Below are 25846 nucleotides of genomic sequence, written 5' to 3' on the forward strand. Positions count from 1 at the left end.
AATTTAAACGTTGATTACTCTATGATTTCTCAAGAGAAATCAGAAATTAATCAATGTTTAAATTTTAATCAATGTTTAGGCAAATGGTGCAACTGGCCCCTAATATTAGGTATATGGCTCGACCTGTACATAGTTAAGAAGAAGAAAAATATTCTATGTTCGTCAACCATGCTGGATTGACAAATTGTAAGTAACCTCAGTTTAGCGAACATTCTTTCAAGAGTAACTTTATAAACAGTTGTTGAAGTGATATTTCTAGTGGAAAGTTTCATGTTTGAATAGAAAATTGTTTGAATATGGAGGTAATTTTTTTAATACTAGCTTAGGGTTGTTTTAATTTATTCAAATATTTTCAAATATCAGTTATATTTCATGTAGTTAGTTTTTTTTTATTGGTTTATGGATTTTCAACCATCATAACAAAAAATTTATTACAATTCATGAAATTTCGTTTTTTTAGTTTGTTTTCATGTTTTCTGGAAGTCATAGACTACCCCATTCAATGAGAAATTGCAGTTTTCCTTAGTTGAAGTTTTTCCTCGAAATCTCCTCAAGTATGGAATTTGCTTGAGACCCCTCTCTTTTTATATCTACGTAAAATTGACTGAATGAACAAAAAAATATGCGGCGCACGCGCACTTCTATATTTTACCCAATAGACAAAGGGCCAGTTGCACCATTTGCCTAAACATTAATTAAAAATTTAAACGTTGATTACTCTATGATTTCTCGAAAGAAATCAGAAATTAATCAATGTTTAAATTTTAATCAATGTTTAAATTTTAATCAATGTTTAGGCAAATGGTGCAACTTGCCCCTAATATTAGGTATATGGCTCGATCTGTACATAGTTAAGAAGAAGAAAAATATTCTATGTTCGTCAACCATGCCGGGTTGACAAATTGTAAGTAACCTCAGTTTAGCGAACATTCTTCAAAGAGTTACTTTATTAACAGTTGTTGAAGTGATATTTCTAGTGGAAAGTTTCATGTTTAAATAGTTAATTGCTTGAATATGGAGGTAATTTTTTTAATACTAGCTTAGGGATATTTTCATTTATTCGAATATTTTCAAATATCAGTTATATTTTATGTAGTTGGTTTTTTTTTATTGGTTTATGAATTTTCAACTTTCAAAACGAAAAATTTATTACAATTCAAGAAATTTCGACTTTTCAGTTTCTTTTCATGTTTTCTGGAAGTCATAGACTACTCCATTCAATGAGAAATTGCAGTTTTCCTTAGTTGAAGTTTTTCCTCGAAAACTCTTCAAGTATAGAGTTTGCTTGAGACCCCTCTCTTTTTATATCTACGTAAATTTGACTGAATGAATAAAAAAATTAAGATTTTTCCGAAAAACTTTTCATTAGGTATCTATAGGAATCTCTTCAACTTATGAACTGTTCAGCTTATACTCAAGTATTGCCATATTGCTGAAATTATCATCAACCAAGCTATCTGATAATGCAATAATATACTGGGTGTGCCGTTTGAAATAAGAAGATAGTAATCTGAAATTGATTAAATTTTCAGCACGAAATTATTATTAGTTTTCCATAAACAATAAGCCATCGCGGTGAATCACTCTGTACATCATTAGCCTTCTGCTTCCACTGAGGGATATAAATTTCGCCTTACTGGTTTATGACTGTTTTGCAATTATCTCTGGCCAAGCGTTTTTATAGACTATTTCAAGGGACTTTGGATATACTATATACAGAAATATTATAATTTCCAAAATGATTTCCACTATTATATTGTTATTTTTTTTTCAGAATCTACATTTCTTGGAGTTAACTCAGTTAGAAGAAGAAGAGGTATTATTAATAATATATTATTTACCAATTCTAGTGAATACAAATTACCCTGTAGAGTTAAACAAAAATTTTCTGCAAGTAAGTATAGAGATCTTAAAAGAATTATTCATGGTCAATATGAATATGTAATATAATAATGAATCAACTAATATCAACTTTTTCAGAAAATGAGTGTAGAAAATCTGTAATCAATTACAATGGATTATCAATTACAAAACCTTTCATCCAGAATGAGATGACAGGAAAACATTCGAAACCTTCAACTCCCCCTAGTTCAGCTGTAAAAACAGTTGAAATTAATGCAAGAGATAATAGAGAGATAATCAAAAATGATACAATTTCCAATAGGACAATTGAAAAAATTGAAAGTAGCATCTCGAATAAAAATGAATCTAAAATTGAGGAGCCCACAGTAAATGTATGGAAAAAATCATGGGCTAGTCTATTTGATAAAGATGTTAAAACAATATCGAATGAGAAAATAGACAATAAAATTAATGATTCACATGTAACATCTTTAAAACATACAAAAGTAGTCAAAAAAATAGATTCAGCCATTCATATGTTAGGAGGTGAGTTCAAAACCATATCTTTTTTTATATATTTATCTTACTTTCAACTAACAATTTGCTTACATCTACAGTAGATAATTATTTTACTTAGTTGAACCCATTTTACTCGATGAAAAGTGGAATGCTTTGGTTTTCACCTACAGATATCAGTGAAAATTCAAGTTTCTATCATGGTTAGTAATATTTTTAAATTTTCAGAATTTCTCAAGAACTATTGAATTGCTGGAACGCAAACCAGTTTTAAACCCAGGTGTTTACGAAACAAAAGTAATTTTTGTTATATAAACTCAATATTACAAGCCTTACTTGCTTGCCCACCACTTTGTAATCTCCTCAAACGGCTATCAGAGAACTTCACTCACAATAATGCACTGAAATCAATAACAATGAGTGAAAATATGTAAGTATAAATTAATATAATTTGCAACTTTGATTGAATAACAATTTTATATATGTATTTTCATTATTCAACTAATCCAGGTGTAAATTTATGAATAACTTCGATAATCTGCCCAATGTAAGACACAAGTCACGTTCAAAAAAGAAGAACAAGAAGCAAACTTTCGTCAATATAGACAATGACAATTCGTTTGAGGCCTCATCGTTTTATACGATGCTAAACGGAACACGTAGCGATTCTTTCCTTGTTTAAGGCCGACAAGAAGACGCCGAAGAATTCTTGGGCCTTCTGTTGAATGGACTCAATGATGAAATGATGGGAATAATGAAATTGATTAGCCATGACGAAAATATTCAAGCAGCTAAAAAAGAAGTGAAAATAGATGTGGATGATTGGAAAGTTATTGGTCCTAGGAACGAAGAGAATGTAACAAGAGAAATACAAATGGACAAGACACCGATTAGTGATATATTCGGAGGACTTCTCTGTTCAAGAATCCATAAAACCGGAGACGAAACTTCAGAAAATATTGAACCATTCCTAACATTGCCATTAAATATTAAGAAAGCAAATAACATAGCTGAAGCATTAGAAGGCCTTACAACCAAGAACAAACTAGAGGGTCTAACATCATCGAAAACGAAAGGAACGGTTGAAGCATGGCAGCAAGTGATGATAGAAAAGTTGCCTGTAGTTTTAGTATTACATTTGAAATGCTTCGAATACAGAATGAATGGCTGCACTAAAATAATGAAGACTATAGAATTTCCCATCAATCTGCAGATTGATTCTAAAATATTATCTGGAAGGACGAATACTTCAGCGGAGAGACAATATAAATTAATATCTGTAGTATACCATGTAGGAAAGGAGGCCAGCTATGGGCATTAAATAGCAGATACTTTCCATTCGGGGTATAATACATAGTTGAGGTTTGATGACTCTAAAATAAACAGAGTTACGGAAGAAGATGTTCTTAAACGTCAAGGAGATAGAGTTCCTTATTTATTATTTTATCGAAGGAGTGATACGGTGTGAAGTGTAAAGATTCATTGATATAGTTGTTAATTTGTACAGATTAGATTTAAGGATGCTGAACATTGTAATATTTTTCTGTTGTTTCATGAGAAATGCCATGTCTTGTATTTCGGGAGAATATGATAAATTGACTTTACAATGTTATATATATGTATATGTATATGTATATAAAAAATGAATATTATATTTTAATAAACGAACTTTATATAAATGTAAAATTTTGTTTGTTTTTTTGAAGAAATTTCTTTTCCTAAAACTTGAATTGAATTTTTGCAAGAACTACGATCTCAGAAAGGAGAAGAAGGTCGTCTTCGTGAAAATTCCAATAAACCATTAAAAGTATTAGCTATTTCAGGACTTTGGACTCTTTATTCCTTTTTCTTTGCTCTTGAAATCAGGTGAATTTCGCTCAATGTAATAAAAAAAAACTTGACCAAACTTTATAATTTTCCCCTGTGTTCAGCGGCGCTACGTTCTCCTACTTCTGTAACCTAGATAAATGAGGATATTTTGGAAGATCGTACCTCATGCACTCGAATCATGTAATTTTTTTTTGTTTCACAAAAATCACAAATATACCAGTCATGAACTCTGAATTAACCTATATCTATAATGACCCAAAACAAAACACTCATTAATTTCCGTTTTATAACCTATTATTCCTTTTCCTGGGTTAGAACAATTTTTTTGGAGAATTCTCGTCTCTGATTATTATGAAATTTTTTTTTTCTATTGGTCCTCTAATTCACTTGAAAATCAAAACTCAGTTGAATAATTACTCGGAAAAAAGTTCTGTCCAAGGTCAGATTGGATTTCTTTAAATTTTATTATCCTGGATATTAGACATGAGAACTCAGAATATATTGAATTTCTCTCTTACTACAGTTGAAGGTCTGTGCTTATAATTTACATCTGGTGTACGCTAGTAATTTCGATTGTCTGGGATACCAACTATTCAATGGCATAGGCCTCGATTTGGTAACATTTTGGATGTTCCACCATTTACTAATGTACATGCCTAAAACCTCTAGAATTTGCTTCTGAATAAGGATTGGTTAAGTCCATTCAATTCTTTTACATTTTTAGACCTCAGATTTAAAAGAATAGAAAAATTCGTCGTTTCGCAATTCAGAATCAAACAATAATTGACCAATGAAATAGAGTAATGTCTAGAAATGACAATGCATATGAAATATGAAAGCAAGGTTTCAAATGAATAAACTCTGCAATCGATTAAAAAGACGGCATTTAATTTCGAATGTAGAATCTTATATTGTTATTATTAGAACTCTTTATTGCTAAATTCATATGTTAGAATCTTATATTCAATTTTTATATTTTTTTATTTATAGAATCCCAATTCTATTCATGTTTCTTTGGACGAATACCAGTTTCTACTATGAAATGAATAATTACAATTCAATTGTATCTATCAATTTCAACATATGTGATCTCCAATTTCAATATCTTTCTTCAATTATTCCTGAAAAGTGATCATTCAAACTTTCATTCTTAACTTCACAAATAATTAATTACTCAACTATCTAATCATCATCAGTGAATAGTAACGAATATTCATAAATATCAACTACTCACTGAATAGAAAACTATTCACTGAATAGCTAGAAGGCTAATTTCTTAGAGTATATTCTATGTTCTAAGGTAAATTTCATAGAAAACTTCAAAAAGGATGAAAGTGTGGCGGTTTCTCATAAAGCTCCACATAGCAACAATAAACACAGCATTCGGTAGCCTAGACGTTAAGAGGTAGACTCACTCACCGAGATGCGACAAGGTGCCGGGTTCGAGTCCCGTCGGCTCCCTATAATAATAAATTCCCCAAGCGTCTGTGACACGGCACACACAATTATACCAAAGTCACACTGATGAGTCCGGTGTGTGTGCCAGGGACGAAACGCATGAGTAGGCATATGTGCTATCCAACAAAAGTATGTTCGCTTTCTTGGGTTGGCAGATCGAATGTCCCTATTATCGGGAACAAAAAATAATTTCGGAAATTTGTACTTTGGTCGGGAGACACAAAAATAATATTAAAGTAAATATAATAATTTAACATAATTGTTATATTCCACTAAAGATCGAAATGTCGAAATATCAACAGACAATGGTTTTCTCATTACCTATGTTATAATTATCAACAGAATTTAATATTTATTTTTCAGCTTGCCACATCTATCAGAATCAATTATAACCATATATAAGGGGTACATTTGTATTTATCTATGAATATAACCACGCTTAAAATGAAACCACGGAATGCAGATTACAGAAACCAGAAAATACAAATATACCCCTAGCTACACTAGCGCCATCTATTTATCCTGTCCGCTGGACACTTTTTCAATGCGAACTGTGGACCATAGATTACAATAAAATTAAGCTGGAAATGAAGAAACGAAATACAGATAATTTTGTGGGATTGGAATTTTTTATTTCGAGCACAGTTTAGAAACTATCTGTTTGAAAATTATTATTATTATTATATATATTATTATTGAAATTTAATATGAGGCGCACGCGCACTTCTATATTCTACCTAATAGACTAAGGGCCAGTTGCACCATTTGCCTAAACATTAATTAAAAATTTAAACGTTGATTACTCTATGATTTCTCAAGAGAAATCAGAAATTAATCAATGTTTAAATTTTAATCAATGTTTAGGCAAATGGTGCAACTGGCCCCTAATATTAGGTATATGGCTCGACCTGTACATACTTAAGAAGAAGAAAAATATTCTATGTTCGTCAACCATGCCGGGTTGACAAATTGTAAGTAACCTCAGTTTAGCGAACATTCTTTCAAGAGTTACTTTATAAACAGTTGTTGAAGTGATATTTCTAGTGGAAAGTTTCATGTTTGAATAGAAAATTGTTTGAATATGGAGGTAATTTTTTTAATACTAGCTTAGGGTTGTTTTAATTTATTCGAATATTTTCAAATATCAGTTATATTTCATGTAGTTAGTTTTTTTTTATTGGTTTATGGATTTTCAACCATCATAACAAAAAATTCATTACAATTCATGAAATTTCGACTTTTTAGTTTGTTTTCATGTTTTCTGGAAGTCATAGACTACTCCATTCAATGAGAAATATCAGTTTTCCTTAGTTGAAGTTTTTCCTCGAAATCTCCTTAAGTATAGAATTTGCTTGAGACCCCTCTCTTTTTATATCTACGTAAAATTGTCTTAATGAACAAAAAAATATGCGGCGCACGCGCACTTCTATATTTTACCCAATAGACAAAGGGCCAGTTGCACCATTTGCCTAAACATTAATTAAAAATTTAAACGTTGATTACTCTATGATTTCTCGAAAGAAATCAGAAATTAATCAATGTTTAAATTTTAATCAATGTTTAGGCAAATGGTGCAACTTGCCCCTAATATTAGGTATATGGCTCGATCTGTACATAGTTAAGAAGAAGAAAAATATTCTATGTTCGTCAACCATGCCGGGTTGACAAATTGTAAGTAACCTCAGTTTAGCGAACATTCTTCAAAGAGTTACTTTATAAACAGTTGTTGAAGTGATATTTCTAGTGGAAAGTTTCATGTTTAAATAGTTAATTGCTTGAATATGGAGGTAATTTTTTTAATACTAGCTTAGGGATATTTTCATTTATTCGAATATTTCCAAATATCAGTTATATTTTATGTAGTTGTTTTTTTTTATTGGTTTATGAATTTTCAACTTTCTTAACGAAAAATTTATTACAATTCAAGAAATTTCGACTTTTTAGTTTCTTTTCATGTTTTCTGGAAGTCATAGACTACTCCATTCAATGAGAAATTGCAGTTTTTCTTAGTTGAAGTTTTTCCTCGAAAACTCTCCAAGTATAGAGTTTGCTTGAGACCCCTCTCTTTTTATATCTACGTAAATTTGACTGAATGAATAAAAAAATAAAGATTTTTCCGAAAAACTTTTCATTAGATATCTATAGGAATCTCTTCAACTTATGAACTGTTCAGCTTATACTCAAGTATTGCCATATTGCTGAAATTATCATCAACCAAGCATTCTGATAATGCACTAATATACTGGGTGTGCCGTTTGAGATAAGAAGGTAGTAATCTGAAATTGATTAAATTTTCAGCACAAAATTATTATTAGTTTTCCATAAACAATAAGCCATCGCGGTGAATCACTCTGTACATCATTATCATTCAGCCTTTTGCTTCCACTGAGGGATATAAATTTCGCCTTACTGGTTTATGACTGTTTTGCAATTATCTCTGGCCAAGCGTTTTTATGGACTATTTCAAGGGACTTTGGATATACTATATACAGAAATATTATAATTTCCAAAATGATTTCCAAGTATAGAGATCTTAAAAGAATTATTCATGGTCAATATAAATATGTGATATAATAATGAATCAACTAATATCAACTTTTTCAGAAAATGAGTGTAGAAAATCTGTAATCAATTACAATGGATTATCAATTACAAAACCTTTTATCCAGAATGAGATGACAGGAAAACATTCGAAACCTTCAACTCCCCCTAGTTCAGCTGTAAAAACAGTTGAAATTATTGCAAGAGATAATACAGAGATAATCAAAAATGATACAATTTCCAATAGGACAATTGAAAAAATTGAAAGTAGCATCTCGAATAAAAATGAATCTAAAATTGAGGAGCCCACAGTAAATGTATGGAAAAAATCATGGGCTAGTCTATTTGATAAAGATGTTAAAACAATATCGAATGAGAAAATAGACAATAAAATTAATGATTCACATGTAACACCTTTAAAACATACAAAAGTAGTCAAAAAAATAGATTCAGCCACTCATATGTTAGGAGGTCAGTTCAAAACCATATCTTTTTTTATATATTTATCTTACTTTCAACTAACAATTTGCTTACATCTACAGTAGATAATTATTTTACTTAGTTGAACCCATTTTACTCGATGAAAAGTGGAATGCTTTGGTTTTCACCTACAGATATCAGTGAAAATTCAAGTTTCTATCATGGTTAGTAATATTTTTAAATTTTCAGAATTTCTCAAGAACTATTAAATTGCTGGGACGCAAACCAGTTTTAAATCCAGGTGTTTACGAAACAAAAGTAACTTTTGTTATATAAACTCAATATTACAAGCCTTACTTGCTTGCCCACCACTTTGTAATCTCCTCAAACGGCTATCAGAGAACTTCACTCACAATGATGCACTGAAATCAATAACAATGAGTGAAAATATGTAAGTATGAACAATTATCCAAGTAAGCCGTTCCACATTGTTGATTATCTTGGGCTCGGATGTCACGCAGGTAGCTGTAATCTCCCACGTGGTAAGGTCAATTGCTGCTGTAACCACGAATGCACGACTGACTTCTGTTGTTGATTTCATTCGTTTGTTATTTTCTTCAATGATTCTCATTCTAACACTTTTCATCGTATTGCACAGGGACGAAAGCTTGACACGCGTGTCTAAGGAAACCACTTTGGTATAAGGGACTGTTCTTATTCCCTTCTTTTTGTTTAATGAACAATTATCCAAGTAAGCCATTCCACATTGTTGATTTTCTTGGACTCGGATGTCACGCAGGTAGCTATAATCTCCCACGTGGTGAGGTCAATTGCTGCTGTAACCACAAATGCACGACTGACTTCTGTTGTTGATTTCATTCGTTTGTTATATTCTTCAATGATTCTCATTCTAACACTTTTCATCGTATTGCACAGGGACGAAAGCTTGACACGCGTGTCTAAGGAAACCACTTTGGTATAAGGGACTGTTCTTATTCCCTTCTTTTTGTTTAATGAACAATTATCCAAGTAAGCCGTTCCACATTGTTGATTTTCTTGGGCTCGGATGTCACGCAGGTAGCTGTAATCTCCCACGTGGTAAGGTCAATTGTTGCTGTAACCACGAATGCACGACTGACTTCTGTTGTTGATTTCATTCGTTTGTTATTTTCTTCAATGTTTCTCATTCTAACACTTTTCATCGTATTGCACAGTGACGAAAGCTTGACACACGTGTCTAAGGAAACCACTTTGGTATGAGGGACTGCTCTTCTTCCCTTTTTTCCTTTTGATGAACAATTATCCAAGTAAGCCATTCCATATTGTTGATTTTCTTGGACTAGGATGTCACGCAGCTAGCTATAATCTCCCACGTGGTAAGGTCAATTGCTGCTGTAACCACAAATGCACGACTGACTTCTGTTGTTGATTTCATTTGTTTGTTATTTCCTTCTATGTTTCTCATTCTATCACTTTTCATCGTATTGCACAGGGACGAAAGCTTGACACGCGTGTCTAAGGAAACCACATTGGTATAAGGGACTGTTCTTACTTCATTCTTTCTGTATAATGATCAATTATCCAAGTAAGCCATTCCACATTGTTGATTTTCTTGGACTCGGATGTCACGCAGGTAGCTATAATCTCCCACGTACTGAGGTCAATTGCTGCTGTAACCACAAATGCACGACTGACTTCTGTTGTTGATTTCATTCGTTTGTTATTTTCTTCAATGTTTCTCATTCTAACACTTTTCATCGTAATGCACAGGGACGAAAGCTTGACACACGTGTCTATGGAAACCACATTGGTATAAGGGACTGTTCTTACTTCATTCTTTCTGTATAATGATCAATTATCCAAGTAAGCCATTCCACATTGTTGATTTTCTTGGACTCGGATGTCACGCAGGTAGCTATAATCTCCCACGTGGTAAGGTCAATTGCTGCTGTAATCACAAATGCACGACTGACTTCTGTTGTTGATTTCATTTGTTTGTTTTTTCCTTCTATGTTTCTCATTCTTACACTTTTCATCGTATTGCACAGGGACGAAAGCTTGACACACGTGACTATGGAAACCACATTCGTATAAGGGACTGTTCTTACTTCATTGTTTCTGTATAATGATCAATTATCCAAGTAAGTCATTCCACATTGTTGATTTTCTTGGACTCGGATGTCACGCAGGTAGCTATAATCTCCCACGTTGTAAGGTCAATTGCTGCTGAAATCACAAATGCACGACTGACTTCTGTTGTTGATTTCATTTGTTTGTTATTTCCTTCAATGTTTCTCATTCTAACACTTTTCATCGTATTGCACAGGGACGAAAGCTTGACACACGTGTCTAAGAAAACCACTTTGGTATGAGGGACTGTTCTTATTCCCTTCTTTTTGTTCAATCAACAATTATCCAAGTAAGCCATTCCACATTGTTGATTTTCTTGGACTCGGATGTCACGCAGGTAGCTATAAGCTCCCACGTGGTAAGGTCAATTGCTGCTGTAACCACAAATGCACGACTGACTTCTGTTGTTGATTTCATTTGTTTGTTATTTCCTTCTATGTTTCTCATTCTAACACTTTTCATCGTATTGCACAGGGACGAAAGCTTGACACACGTGTCTAAGGAAACCACTTTGGTATAAGGGACTTTTCTCATTATCTTTTTTTTGTTTAATCAACAATTATCCAAGTAGGCCATTCCACATTGTTGATTATCTTGGACTCGGATGTCACGCAGGTAGCTATAATCTCCCACGTGGTAAGGTCAATTGCTGCTGTAACCACAAATGCACGACTGACTTCTAATGTTGATTTCATTTGTTTGTTATTTCCTTCAATGTTTCTCATTCTAACACTTCTCATCGTATTGCACAGGGACGAAAGCTTTACACACGTGTCTAAGGAAACCACTTTGGTATAAGGGACTGTTCTTATTCCCTTCTTTTTGTTCAATCAACAATTATCCAAGTAAGCCATTCCACATTGTTGATTTTCTTGAACTCGAATGTCACGCAGGTAGCTATAATCTCCCACGTGGTAAGGTCAATTGCTGCTGTAACCACAAAAGCACGACTGACTTCTGTTGTTGATTTCATTTGTTTGTTATTTCCTTCTATGTTTCTCATTCTATCACTTTTCATCGTATTGCACAGGGACGAAAGCTTGACACGCGTGTCTAAGGAAACCACTTTGGTATAAGGGACTGTTCTTATTCCCTTCGTTTTGTTTAATGAACAATTATCCAAGTAAGCCATTCCACATTGTTGATTTTCTTGGACTCGGATGTCACGCAGGTAGCTATAATCTCCCACGTGGTAAGGTCAATTGCAGCTGTAACCACAAATGCACGACTGACTTCTGTTGTTGATTTCATTTGTTTGTTATTTCCTTCTATGTTTCTCATTCTAACACTTTTCATCGTATTGCACAGGAACAAAAGCTTGACACAGGTGTCTAAGGAAACCACTTTGGTATAAGGGACTGTTCTTATTCCCTTCTTTTTGTTTAATGAACAATTATCCAAATAAGCCATTCCACATTGTTGATTTTCTTGGACTCGGATGACACGCGGGTAGCTATAATCTCCCACGTGGTAAGGTCAACTGCTGATGTAACCACAATTGGACGGCTGACTTCTGTTGTTGATTTCATTTGTTTGTTATTTCCTTCAATGTTTCTCATTCTAACACTTCTCATCGTATTGCACAGGGACGAAAGCTTGACACACGTGTCTATGGAAACCACATTGGTATAAGGGACTGTTCTTATTCCCTTCTTTCTGTATGATGATCAATTATCCAAGTAAGCCATTCCACATTGTTGATTTTCTTGGACTCGGATGACACGCAGGTAGCTATAATCTGTAACGTGGTAAGGTCAATTGCTGCTGTAACCACAAATGCACGACTGACTTCTGTTGTTGATTTCATTTGTTTGTTATTTCCTTCAATGTTTCTCATTCTAACACTTTTCATCGTATTGCACAGGGACGAAAGCTTGACACACGTGTCTAAGGAAACCACTTTGGTATAAGGGACTGTTCTTATTCCCTTCTTTTTGTTTAATGAACAATTATTCAAGTAAGCCGTTCCACATTGTTGATTTTCTTGGACTCAGATGTCACGCAGGTAGCTATAATCTCCCACGTGGTAAGGTCAATTGCTGCTGTAACCACAAATGCACGACTGACTTCTGTTGTTGATTTCATTCGTTTGTTATTTTCTTCAATGTTTCTCATTCTAACACTTTTCATCGTATTGCACAGGGACGAAAGCTTGACACACGTGTCTATGGAAACCACATTGGTATAAGGGACTGTTCTTACTTCATTCTTTCTGTATAATGATCAATTATCCAAGTAAGCCATTCCACATTGTTGATTTTCTTGGACTCGCATGTCACGCAGGTAGCTATAATCTCCCACGTGGTAAGGTCAATTGCTGCTGTAATCACAAATGCACGACTGACTTCTGTTGTTGATTTGATTTGTTTGTTATTTCCTTCAATGTTTCTCATTCTAACACTTTTCATCGTATTGCACAGGGACGAAAGCTTGACACGCGTGTCTAAGGAAACCACTTTGGTATGAGGGACTGTTCTTATTCCCTTCTTCTTGTTAAATGAACAATTATCCAAGTAAGCCATTCCACATTGTTGATTTTCTTGGACTCGGATGTCACGCAGGTAGCTATAATCTCCCACGTGGTAAGGTCAATTGCTGCTGTAACCACAAATGCACGACTGACTTCTGTTGTTGATTTAATTCGTTTGTTATTTTCTTCAATGTTTCTCATTCTAACACTTTTCATCGTATTGCACAGTGACGAAAGCTTGACACACGTGTCTAAGGAAACCACTTTGGTATGAGGGACTGCTCTTCTTCCCTTTTTTCCTTTTGATGAACAATTATCCAAGTAAGCCATTCCACATTGTTGATTTTCTTGGACTAGGATGTCACGCAGCTAGCTATAATCTCCCACGTGGTAAGGTCAATTGCTGCTGTAACCACAAATGCACGACTGACTTCTGTTGTTGATTTCATTTGTTTGTTTTTTCCTTCTATGTTTCTCATTCTCACACTTTTCATCGTATTGCACAGGGACGAAAGCTTGACACACGTGTCTATGGAAACCACATTCGTATAAGGGACTGTTCTTATTCCCTTCTTTCTGTATAATGATCAATTATCCAAGTAAGTCATTCCACATTGTTGATTTTCTTGGACTCGGATGTCACGCAGGTAGCTATAATCTCCCACGTGGTAAGGTCAATTGCTGCTGAAATCACAAATGCACGACTGACTTCTGTTGTTGATTTCATTTGTTTGTTATTTCCTTCTATGTTTCTCATTCTAACACTTTTCATCGTATTGCACAGGGACGAAAGCTTGACACACGTGTCTAAGGAAACCACTTTGGTATAAGGGACTTTTCTCATTCTCTTTTTTTTGTTTAATCAACAATTATCCAAGTAGGCCATTCAACATTGTTGATTATCTTGGACTCGGATGTCACGCAGGTAGCTATAATCTCCCACGTGGTAAGGTCAATTGCTGCCGTAACCACAAATGCACGACTGACTTCTAATGTTGATTTCATTTGTTTGTTATTTCCTTCTATGTTTCTCATTCTAACACTTTTCATCGTATTGCACAGGAATGAAAGCTTGACACAGGTGTCTAAGGAAACCACTTTGGTATAAGGGACTGTTCTTATTCCCTTCTTTTTGTTTAATGAACAATTATCCAAATAAGCCGTTCCACATTGTTGATTTTCTTGGACTCGGATGACACGCGGGTAGCTATAATCTCCCACGTGGTAAGGTCAATTGCTGATGTAACCACAATTGGACGGCTGACTTCTTATGTTGATTTCATTTGTTTGTTATTTCCTTCAATGTTTCTCATTCTAACACGATTCCGGATATGTCAACGGAAATGAGCGACCCCTCTCCTCAAGATAAGGAGTTCTGCCTGGTAGTTCCAAATAAGAGTTGCTCGCAATAAGGAACCGGACAGACAATATCCCACGTGTTAAGGTCAATTGCTGATGTAACCACAATTGGACGGCTGACTTCTTATGTTGATTTCATTTGTTTGTTATTTCCTTCAATGTTTCTCATTCTAACACGATTCCGGATTATGTCAACGGAAATGAGCGACCCCTCTCCTCAAGATAAGGAGTTCTGCCTGGTAGTTCCAAATAAGAGTTGCTCGCAATAAGGAACCGGACAGACAAACTCCACTTGAGAAAGAAAGATCAAAGAAATAAATTTCACTTACGGTATACCTCGGCGCATCCACCAATTAACGACTCGAGTCGGACCGGACAGGATAATTAACCTTAAAGGCCGCAGTGATCCGGAGATCGGAAATAAACGACCCCTCTCCCCAAGATAAGGAGTTTTGCCTGGTAGTTCCAAATAAGAGTTGCTCGCAATAAGGAACCGAACAGACAAACTCCACTTGAGAAAGAAAGATCTTAGAAATAAAATAAATTGCAAATAAATCACACTCGGAAAGTATCGATGGAACACAGGAAAGTCACCGATAATACAGACAGGAATAAAACGGTTCTTACCAATCCTAAGAATTTCCCACTTCACTACACGAACTCAAATTCTTTTCGTGTACGGGCTAAGTGTCAAATTCACGAATATAAAATACGGCACTAAAACGTCCAACGTTCAAAAGAAAAATTGCAAACTAAAAATTAAACTCTTAATTGTTACTCAAGAAAATCCGCTCAATAACTATGAAAATATATAGCTCGAAGACGCCGACAGGAGTAAATCGGAAAATATCTTAATACTTCGAAGACACCGGCAAGAATAATCCTCCTTTTCCGAAATACTTCACTTGTAATCTCGGTTGGAAGGGGAAAATTTCGAGTCTCGAAATCGGCGGTATACCTATGAAAAACGAACGACAACATGTAAAAAAGAACATATTGAAGAGATAACGTCTATCGCGTTGTCGCTCGAAAGTTTTTATACATAGGCTGATATTTTAAATTGCATCGTTATATTTTCATGAAATAAATAAATCAGAAATTATTCCAAATGAAAATTTTTGAATTGGACGAAAAATACCTTCACTGCTCTCAATTAATATTTTATTTTCACCTACTCAGATGACTGGTAGAATAATGATGGAATTCTAAACCTGGGGCAAATTATACTGGGTGATTCTAATAAAATAATCATTGAATTCTAAACCTGGGTAAATTATACTAGGTGATTCTAGTAAAATAATTATTGAATTCTTGACCTGGGCTAAATTATACCGGGTGATTCTAGTAACGAATTTCACTTCGTTACACACCCCCCTTACTTCCCCAAAAAAAAACGAAAGTTTTTTTTGTCACCACCTGCTACCCCGCTGTTCAACTATCTATTGGCAGACGGCCAATATCATCCCTGGGTGAATCTCCATCGGCCATAGTTGGAGGTTCGTTGAGGGTCGCAGTAGCTCACACTGGATTCCAATGGACCGGAGATTGGGTTGACCTGACCTCACGCCCTGATCCATTCCGACTCTAGACGGCTCCTCTTGTTGCCTCGTCCGGGCTCGATTTTCTCTTGGGCATGGACAATCCCTAGACATAACTCCCAAACGACCGCAGCGAGAACAAAATAATCGGACGTTGTTCCGGCAATGTCTCCGGGCGTGGCCCAGTAGTCCACACCGCAAACATGCACCCTCCATGAGTTTGATGAAGCGTGGAACTTCCCTCTGCGCTCTTGGGTAGTGTGGGTCTGGGGCTGGTACGTGGGTTCTGGAAGGCCTGCGGGGTTTTCTAGCCTTTGGCTTGTGTCGTCCACCGGCATGGCCACGAGGTAAGTCATAGGGGCGTCGTCTCGCTGGAGGTGTTGGGTGATGACATAGAGATGTAGGTGGTCCCCTAGCCGCCGTCTCCTTCCGTTTCTGTTGCCAGAATTCGATTTCTTCCTCCACTAACTCGTCGAAACTGGCCGGCATGGATTCCACTATTCCGGCGTCGATGAGGTCCCACTCTCCTCTAGACATCTTTGTTCTAAAACACAACAAGATTAGCGACCCATTGTATAAAACTTACCAACACCAATGACGACCTACTTCACTTATTGACGGACAGACGGACGTCCGCGGGACAGAGAGGCGCCCTTACTCCTGGGGAACCCAAATTCGCTTCGTCCTCCCATTCGGAAACACGAACTTAGGGTGGAGTCCACCCCGCACTCCTGGAGGGCGAAACCGCAGCAGCCTCTGCCTGAATCGGGGAGTCCAGCCACCCTTTGGTTGCCTCTCAAAGGCTTCTACAAAGCTCTCTCCCACCTTTATGGCCTCAAATTTTGACGGTCTTTCAGATGAGGCCATCTCTTTGGACCCCTCTTTGGCTTATACGGCCAGCTGCCTGAAGGTCATCTCGCCCCATGCAGCGGAAGGGCGATGCGCTGGATCAACCCTCAGAAGTTCCACCAGGCTGCTGCGTAATCTCTCTGGCACCTCGAGCATCTCCTCCCCGCGGTAGTGTCCTATCAAGTTCATGACCTTCTTTTCCCCATTCGGCGTCATGAAGGGTAGCTTCCCGGTTGCCATGTATAAAGCCGTCACTCCCATGGCCCACACATCCGAGGGGAGTCCGAATGGCAACCTTTTCAGGACCTCCGGTGCCCAAAATGGGGGAGTACCAGCTCGCCGCGACGTGGTCGGGAACCTCTGATTAAGTCGGCAGGCGAGCCCGAAATCAGCGATGCAGACCCGCCGACCCCGGTTTTATATCCCGGTGCAGGATACGCTGAGCATGGCAGGCCGCCAGCCCAGCGAAAGCCTGCCCCAACATATCACAACACTCCCCCTCCGGCAGAGGCCCCCGTCGTTGGACCAGTTCCAACAGGTCTCCCTCCATCAGCTCGACCCCAAGATAGAGCCGTTCGTCGGTTACGTAATCCACCAATAGGCGGACCACGTTTGGGAGTCTCATGGCTTTCAGCATCCTCAGCTCCGTCATGGACACCTCGTCTTTCGGGGCCACCTTCAGGGCAAATCTTATATCTCCGTGTTCGACCTCGAACACTTTTCCAAAACCTCCCTCGCCGAGGGTACGGATTTTCCGGAAGGGTCCGGAGATTCTGGTTATTCTCTCCGGAGTGGGCTCTTCATCAGAGGGGTTGGAGGGTACGACCGCCACTGATCGCAACATATCCTGAAACAGACGGATGACTGACACGGCTCCACCCCTCGGTCTTATGCATGCTCTCCACTATGTATCCGCGGGTTTCCCGAAATTTCCGAGTGCTCAACGCCCTGCTCACCTTCGTAGAATGGTTTCAAATCTTTAACGTGGATGTGACGAAGATATTTACCCGACGCGCTTTTCAAGTCGTACACCACTGGAGATATGACCTTAGTAACGGTATACGGACCAGAATATTTGGGCGCTAACTTAGATGCAAAGCCTTCTGCCGCCGACGACAACGGATGTTCTCGACGCAAAACTTTGTCACCTACCCGGCACGACCACGCTCTCCTTCGGAGATTATAATACCGACTCTGTTGGTTGAATGCACGAGCCAGCTGGAGTCTAACAAACTCCCGGGTCTCTTGGAGTCGCTTGATGCGATTTGCGTATTGGCCTACCCCTTGGACCTGTGGTTCTTCCATTGATTTTTCTACGTCACCTTTGGCTCCTGATGTCCGACGGTTCGTTTCTGGGGAGTGAACCTTCCGACCGAAATTCAGGAACGCCGGTGTGAATCCGGTGGACTCATATATTGTCAGGCGAGAGTGGGATTCGAATAACCATGAACTGCCAATACCAACTCTGCTCACCGATTTTCCGTAGTCCCCATAGTTTAGGAGAAATTTGAAGTCGAAATTTTTGGAAAAAACCGTAAAAATTCAATCTCTCTATAAAAATCGTTACATCTCCTAAACTATTCGTCGCAGACCCCTCATATAAAAACTTTCGTGATCTACGTGAACACATCAATAGAAAAAGAGGTATATTATCACCAAGAAGGAACTTTTAATTTTTACAATTTTTTAAGGTCCGGGGTAAGGAAAATTCGAGAAAATTCAATCTCTCTACAAAAATCGTTATATCTCCTAAACTTTTCGTCGCAGACCACTCAAATAAAAACTTTCGTGATCTACGTGAACAGATCAATAGAAAAAGAGGTATTTTATTACCAAGAAAGATCTTTTAATTTTTTACAATTTTTCAAGGTCCGGGGTAAGGAAAATTCGAGAAAATTCAATCTCTCTATGAAAATCGTTATATCTCCTAAACTATTCGTCGCAGACTCCTCAAATAAAAACTTTCGTGATCTTCATGACCAGATCAATAGAAAAAGAGGTATATTATTACCAAGAAGGAACTTTTAATTTTTTACAATTTTTTAAGGTCCGGGGTAAGGAAAATTCGAGAAAATTCGAGAAAATTCGAGAAAATTTTTCGACTCAAATATTGTCAGGCGAGAGTGGGATTCGAATAACCATGAACTGCCAACACCAACTCTGCTTACCGATTTTCCGTAGTCCCCATAGTTTAGGAGAAATTTGAATTCGAAATTTTTGGAAAAAACCGTAAAAATTCAATCTCTCTACAAAAATCGTTATATCTCCTAAACTATTCGTCGCAAACCCCTCAAATAAAAACTTTCGTGATCTACGTGACCAGATCAATAGAAAAAGAGGTATATTATTACCAAGAAGGAACTTTTAATTTTTTACAATTTTTCAAGGTCCGGGGTAAGGAAAATTCGAGAAAATTCAATCTCTCTACAAAAATCGTTATATCTCCTAAACTATTCGTCGCAGACCCCTCAAATAAAAACATTCGTGATCTTCGTGAACTACGTGAACAGATCAATAGAAAAAGAGGTATATTATCACCAAGAAGGAACTTTTAATTTTTTACAATTTTTTAAGGTCCGGGGTAAGGAAAATTCGAGAAAATTCAATCTCTCTATAAAAATCGTTATATCTCCTAAACTATTCGTCGCAGACCCCTCAAATAAAAACTTTCGTGATCTACGTGAACAGATCAATAGAAAAAGAGGTATTTTATTACCAAGGAAGATCTTTTGATTTTTTACAATTTTTCAAGGTCCGGGGTAAGGAAAATTCGAGAAAATTCAATCTCTCTATAAAAATCGTTATATCTCCTAAACTATTCGTCGCGGACTGCTCAAATAAAAACTTTCGTGATCTACATGACCAGATCAATAGAAAAAGAGGTATATTATTACCAAGAAGGAACTTTCAATTTTTTACAATTTTTTAAGGTCCGGGGTAAGAAAAATTCGAGAAAATTCGAGAAAATTTTTCGACTCAAATATTGTCAGGCGAGAGTGGGATTCGAATAACCATGAACTGCCAATACCAACTCTGCTCACCGATTTTCCGTAGTCCCCATAGTTCAGGAGGAATTTGAATTCGAAATTTTTGGAAAAAACCGTAAAAATTCAATCTCTCTACAGAAATCGTTATATCTCCTAAACTATTCGTTGCAAACCCCTCAAATAAAAACTTTCGTGATCTACGTGACCAGATCAATAGAAAAAGAGGTATATTATTACCAAGAAGGAACTTTTAATTTTTTACAATTTTTTAAGGTCCGGGGTAAGGAAAATTCGAGAAAATTCATTCTCTCTACAAAAATCGTTATATCTCCTAAACTATTCGTCGCAGACCCCTCAAATAAAAACTTTCGTGATCTACGTGAACAGATCAATAGAAAAAGAGGTATATTATTACCAAGAAGGAACTTTTAATTTTTTACGATTTTTTAAGGTCCGGGGTAAGGAAAATTCAAGAAAATTCGAGAAAATTTTTCGACTCAAATATTGTCAGGCAAGAGTGGGATTCGAATAACCATGAACTGCCAATACCAACTCTGCTTACCGATTTTCCATAGTCCCCATAGTTTAGGAGAAATTTGAATTCGAAATTTTTGGAAAAAACCGTAAAAATTCAATCTCTCTACAAAAATCGTTATATCTCCTAAACTATTAGTCGCAAACCCCTCAAATAAAAACTTTCGTGATCTACGTGACCAGATCAATAGAAAAAGAGGTATATTATCACCAAGAAGAAACTTTTAATTTTTTACAATTTTTTAAGGTCCGGGGTAAGGAAAATTCGAGAAAATTCAATCTCTCTACAAAAATCGTTGTATCTCCTAAACTATTCGTCGCAGACCCATCAAATAAAAACTTTCGTGATCTACGTGAACAGATCAATAGAAAAAGAGGTATTTTATTACCGAGAAAGATCTTTTAATTCTTTACAATTTCTCAAGGTCCGGGGTAAGGAAAATTCGAGAAAATTCAATCTCTCTATAAAAATCGTTATATCTCCTAAACTATTCGTCGCAGACTCCTCAAATAAAAACTTTCGTGATCTACATGACCAGATCAATAGAAAAAGAGGTATATTATTACCAAGAAGGAACTTTCAATTTTTTACAATTTTTCAAATTCCGGGGTAAGAAAAATTCGAGAAAATTCGAGAAAATTTTTCGACTCATATATTGTCAGGCGAGAGTGGGATTCGAATAACCATGAACTGCCAATACCAACTCTGCTTACCGATTTTCCGTAGTCCCCATAGTTTAGGAGGAATTTGAATTCGAAATTTTTGGAAAAAACCGTAAAAATTCAATCTCTCTACAAAAATCGTTGTATCTCCTAAACTATTCGTCGCAGACCCCTCAAATAAAAACTTTCGTGATCTACGTGAACAGATCAATAGAAAAAGAGGTATTTTATTACCGAGAAAGATCTTTTAATTCTTTACAATTTCTCAAGGTCCGGGGTAAGGAAAATTCGAGAAAATTCAATCTCTCTATAAAAATCGTTATATCTCCTAAACTATTCGTCGCAGACTCCTCAAATAAAAACTTTCGTGATCTACGTGACCAGATCAATAGAAAAAAAGGTATATTATTACCAAGAAGGAACTTTTAATTTTTTACAATTTTTTAAGGTCCGGGGTAAGGAAAATTCGAGAAAATTCGAGAAAATTTTTCGACTCAAATATTGTCAGGCGAGAGTGGGATTCGAATAACCATGAACTGCCAATACCAACTCTGCTTACCGATTTTCCGTAGTCCCCATAGTTTAGGAGGAATTTGAATTCGAAATTTTTGGAAAAAACCGTAAAAATTCAATCTCTCTACAAAAATCGTTATATCTCCTAAACTATTCGTCGCAAACCCCTCAAATAAAAACTTTCGTGATCTACGTGACCAGATCAATAGAAAAAGAAGTATATTATCACCAAGAAGGAACTTTTAATTTTTTACAATTTTTCAAGGTCCGGGGTAAGAAAAATTCGAGAAAATTCTTCGACTCAAATATTGTCATGCGTGAGTGGAATTCGAATAATCATGAACTGCCAATACCAACTCTGCTTACCGATTTTCCGTAGTCCCCATAGTTTTTTCGACTCATATATTGTCAGGCGAGAGTGGGATTCGAATAACCATGAACTGCCAATACCAACTCTGCTTACCGATTTTCCGTAGTCCCCATAGTTTAGGAGGAATTTGAATTCGAAATTTTTGGAAAAAACCGTAAAAATTCAATCTCTCTACAAAAATCGTTGTATCTCCTAAACTATTCGTCGCAGACCCCTCAAATGAAAACTTTCGTGATCTACGTGAACAGATCAATAGAAAAAGAGGTATTTTATTACCGAGAAAGATCTTTTAATTCTTTACAATTTCTCAGAGATTGAATTTTCTCGAATTTTCCTTACCCCGGACCTTAAAAAATTGTAAAAAATTAAAAGTTCCTTCTTGGTGATAATATACCTCTTTTTCTATTGATCTGTTCACGTAGTTCACGAAGATCACGAAAGTTTTTATTTGAGGGGTCTGCGACGAATAGTTTAAGAGATATAACGATTTTTGTAGAGAGATTTTCTCGAATTTTCCTTACCCCGGACCTTAAAAAATTGTAAAAAATTAAAAGTTCCTTCTTGGTGATATTATACCTCTTTTTCTATCGATCTGTTCACGTAGACCACGAAAGTTTTTATATGAGGGGTCTGCGACTAATAGTTTAAGAGATATAACGATTTTTATAGAGAGATTGAATTTTTACGGTTTTTTCCAAAAATTTCGACTTCGAATTTCTCCTAAACTATGGGGACTACGGAAAATTGGTCAGCAGAGTTGGTATTGGCAGTTCATGATTATTCGAATTCCACTCACGAATGACAATATTTGAGTCGAAAAATCTTCTCGAATTTTCTCGAATTTTCCTTACCCCGGACCTTAAAAAATTGTAAAAAATCAAAAGTTCCTTCTTGGTAATAATATACCTCTTTTTCTATTGATCTGGTCATGAAGATCACGAAAGTTTTTATTTGAGTAGTCTGCGACGAATAGTTTAGGAGATATAACGATTTTTATAGAGAGATTGAATTTTCTCGAATTTTTCTTACCCCGGACCTTAAAAAATTGTAAAAATTTAAAAGTTCCTTCTTGGTGATAATATACCTCTTTTTCTATTGATGTGTTCACGTAGATCACGAAAGTTTTTATATGAGGGGTCTGCGACGAATAGTTTAGGAGATATAACGATTTCTGTAGAGAGATTGAATTTTCTCGAATTTTTCTTACCCCGGACCTTAAAAAATTGTAAAAATTTAAAAGTTCCTTCTTGGTGATAATATACCTCTTTTTCTATTGATCTGGTCATGAAGATCACGAAAGTTTTTATTTGAGTAGTCTGCGACGAATAGTTTAGGAGATATAACGATTTCTGTAGAGAGATTGAATTTTCTCGAATTTTTCTTACCCCGGACCTTAAAAAATTGTAAAAATTTAAAAGTTCCTTCTTGGTGATAATATACCTCTTTTTCTATTGATCTGGTCATGAAGATCACGAAAGTTTTTATTTGAGTAGTCTGCGACGAATAGTTTAGGAGATATAACGATTTTTATAGAGAGATTGAATTTTCTCGAATTTTTCTTACCCCGGACCTTAAAAAATTGTAAAAATTTAAAAGTTCCTTCTTGGTGATAATATACCTCTTTTTCTATTGATCTGGTCATGAAGATCACGAAAGTTTTTATTTGAGTAGTCTGCGACGAATAGTTTAGGAGATATAACGATTTCTGTAGAGAGATTGAATTTTCTCGAATTTTTCTTACCCCGGACCTTAAAAAATTGTAAAAATTTAAAAGTTCCTTCTTGGTGATAATATACCTCTTTTTCTATTGATGTGTTCACGTAGATCACGAAAGTTTTTATATGAGGGGTCTGCGACGAATAGTTTAGGAGATATAACGATTTTTATAGAGAGATTGAATTTTTACGGTTTTTTCCAAAAATTTCGACTTCAAATTTCTCCTAAACTATGGGGACTACGGAAAATCGGTGAGCAGAGTTGGTATTGGCAGTTCATGATTATTCGAATTCCACTCACGAATGACAATATTTGAGTCGAAGAATTTTCTCGAATTCTTCTTACCCCGGACCTTGAAAAATTGTAAAAAATTAAAAGTTCCTTCTTGGTAATAATATACCTCTTTTTCTATTGATCTGGTCACGTAGATCACGAAAGTTTTTATTTGAGGGGTTTGCGACGAATAGTTTAGGAGATATAACGATTTTTGTAGAGAGATTGAATTTTTACGGTTTTTTCCAAAAATTTCGAATTCAAATTTCTCCTAAACTATGGGGACAACGGAAAATCGGTAAGCAGAGTTGGTATTGGCAGTTCATGGTTATTCGAATCGCACTCTCGCCTGACAATATTTGAGTCGAAAAATTTTCTCGAATTTTCTCGAATTTTCCTTACCCCGGACCTTAAAAAATTGTAAAAAATTAAAAGTTCCTTCTTGGTAATAATATACCTCTTTTTCTATTGATCTGGTCATGTAGATCACGAAAGTTTTTATTTGAGGAGTCTGCGACGAATAGTTTAGGAGATATAACGATTTTTATAGAGAGATTGAATTTTCTCGAATTTTCCTTACCCCGGACCTTGAAAAATTGTAAAAAATTAAAAGATCTTTCTTGGTAATAAAATACCTCTTTTTCTATTGATCTGTTCACGAAGATCACGAAAGTTTTTATTTGAGGGGTCTGCGACGAAAAGTTTAGGAGATATAACGATTTTTGTAGAGAGATTGAATTTTCTCGAATTTTCCTTACCCCGGACCTTGAAAAATTGTAAAAAATCAAAAGTTTCTTCTTGGTGATATTATACCTCTTTTTCTATCGATCTGTTCACGTAGACCACGAAAGTTTTTATATGAGGGGTCTGCGACGAATAGTTTAGGAGATATAACGATTTTTATAGAGAGATTGAATTTTTACGGTTTTTTCTTAAAATTCGACTTCAAATTTCTCCTAAACTATGGGGACTACGGAAAATCGGTGAGCAGAGTTGGTATTGGCAGTTCATGATTATTCGAATTCCACTCACGAATGACAATATTTGAGTCGAAAAATTTTCTCGAATTTTCTCGAATTTTCCTTACCCCGGACCTTAAAAAATTGTAAAAAATTAAAAGTTCCTTCTTGGTAATAATATACCTCTTTTTCTATTGATCTGGTCATGTAGATCACGAAAGTTTTTATTTGAGGAGTCTGCGACGAATAGTTTAGGAGATATAACGATTTTTATAGAGAGATTGAATTTTCTCGAATTTTCCTTACCCCGGACCTTGAAAAATTGTAAAAAATTAAAAGATCTTTCTTGGTAATAAAATACCTCTTTTTCTATTGATCTGTTCACGTAGATCACGAAAGTTTTTATTTGAGGGGTCTGCGACGAAAAGTTTAGGAGATATAACGATTTTTGTAGAGAGATTGAATTTTCTCGAATTTTCCTTACCCCGGACCTTAAAAAATTGTAAAAAATTAAAAGTTCCTTCTTGGTGATAATATACCTCTTTTTTTATTGATCTGTTCACGTAGTTCACGAAGATCACGAAAGTTTTTATTTGAGGGGTCTGCGACGAAAAGTTTAGGAGATATAACGATTTTTGTAGAGAGATTGAATTTTCTCGAATTTTCCTTACCCCGGACCTTAAAAAATTGTAAAAAATTAAAAGTTCCTTCTTGGTGATAATATACCTCTTTTTCTATTGATGTGTTCACGTAGATCACGAAAGTTTTTATATGAGGGCTCTGCGACGAATAGTTTAGGAGATATAACGATTTTTATAGAGAGATTGAATTTTTACGGTTTTTTCCAAAAATTTCGACTTCAAATTTTTCCTAAACTA

The 25846-nt window shown here is 35.8% G+C and overlaps 1 protein-coding gene across 1 annotated transcript; it reads right to left on the bottom strand.

Annotated features, from left to right (window-relative positions):
• Nucleotides 1-17341: 17341 nt before the first annotated feature.
• On the bottom strand, nucleotides 17342-17797 carry LOC123675368 (sperm motility kinase-like). Its single transcript, XM_045610721.1, has one exon. It carries the CDS (start codon nucleotides 17795-17797, stop codon nucleotides 17342-17344), a length of 456 nt encoding a protein of 151 aa, XP_045466677.1.
• Between the last annotated feature and the right edge of the window lie 8049 nt (nucleotides 17798-25846).

Source organism: Harmonia axyridis, chromosome 3 (genome assembly GCF_914767665.1).
Source record: "Harmonia axyridis chromosome 3, icHarAxyr1.1, whole genome shotgun sequence".
Lineage (NCBI taxonomy): Eukaryota > Metazoa > Arthropoda > Insecta > Coleoptera > Coccinellidae > Harmonia > Harmonia axyridis.

Coding starts and splice junctions, on each gene's coding strand:
- LOC123675368 (XM_045610721.1), bottom strand. CDS start 17,797: ATGTTGCGATCAGTGGCGGTCGTACCCTCCAACCCCTCTGATGAAGAG.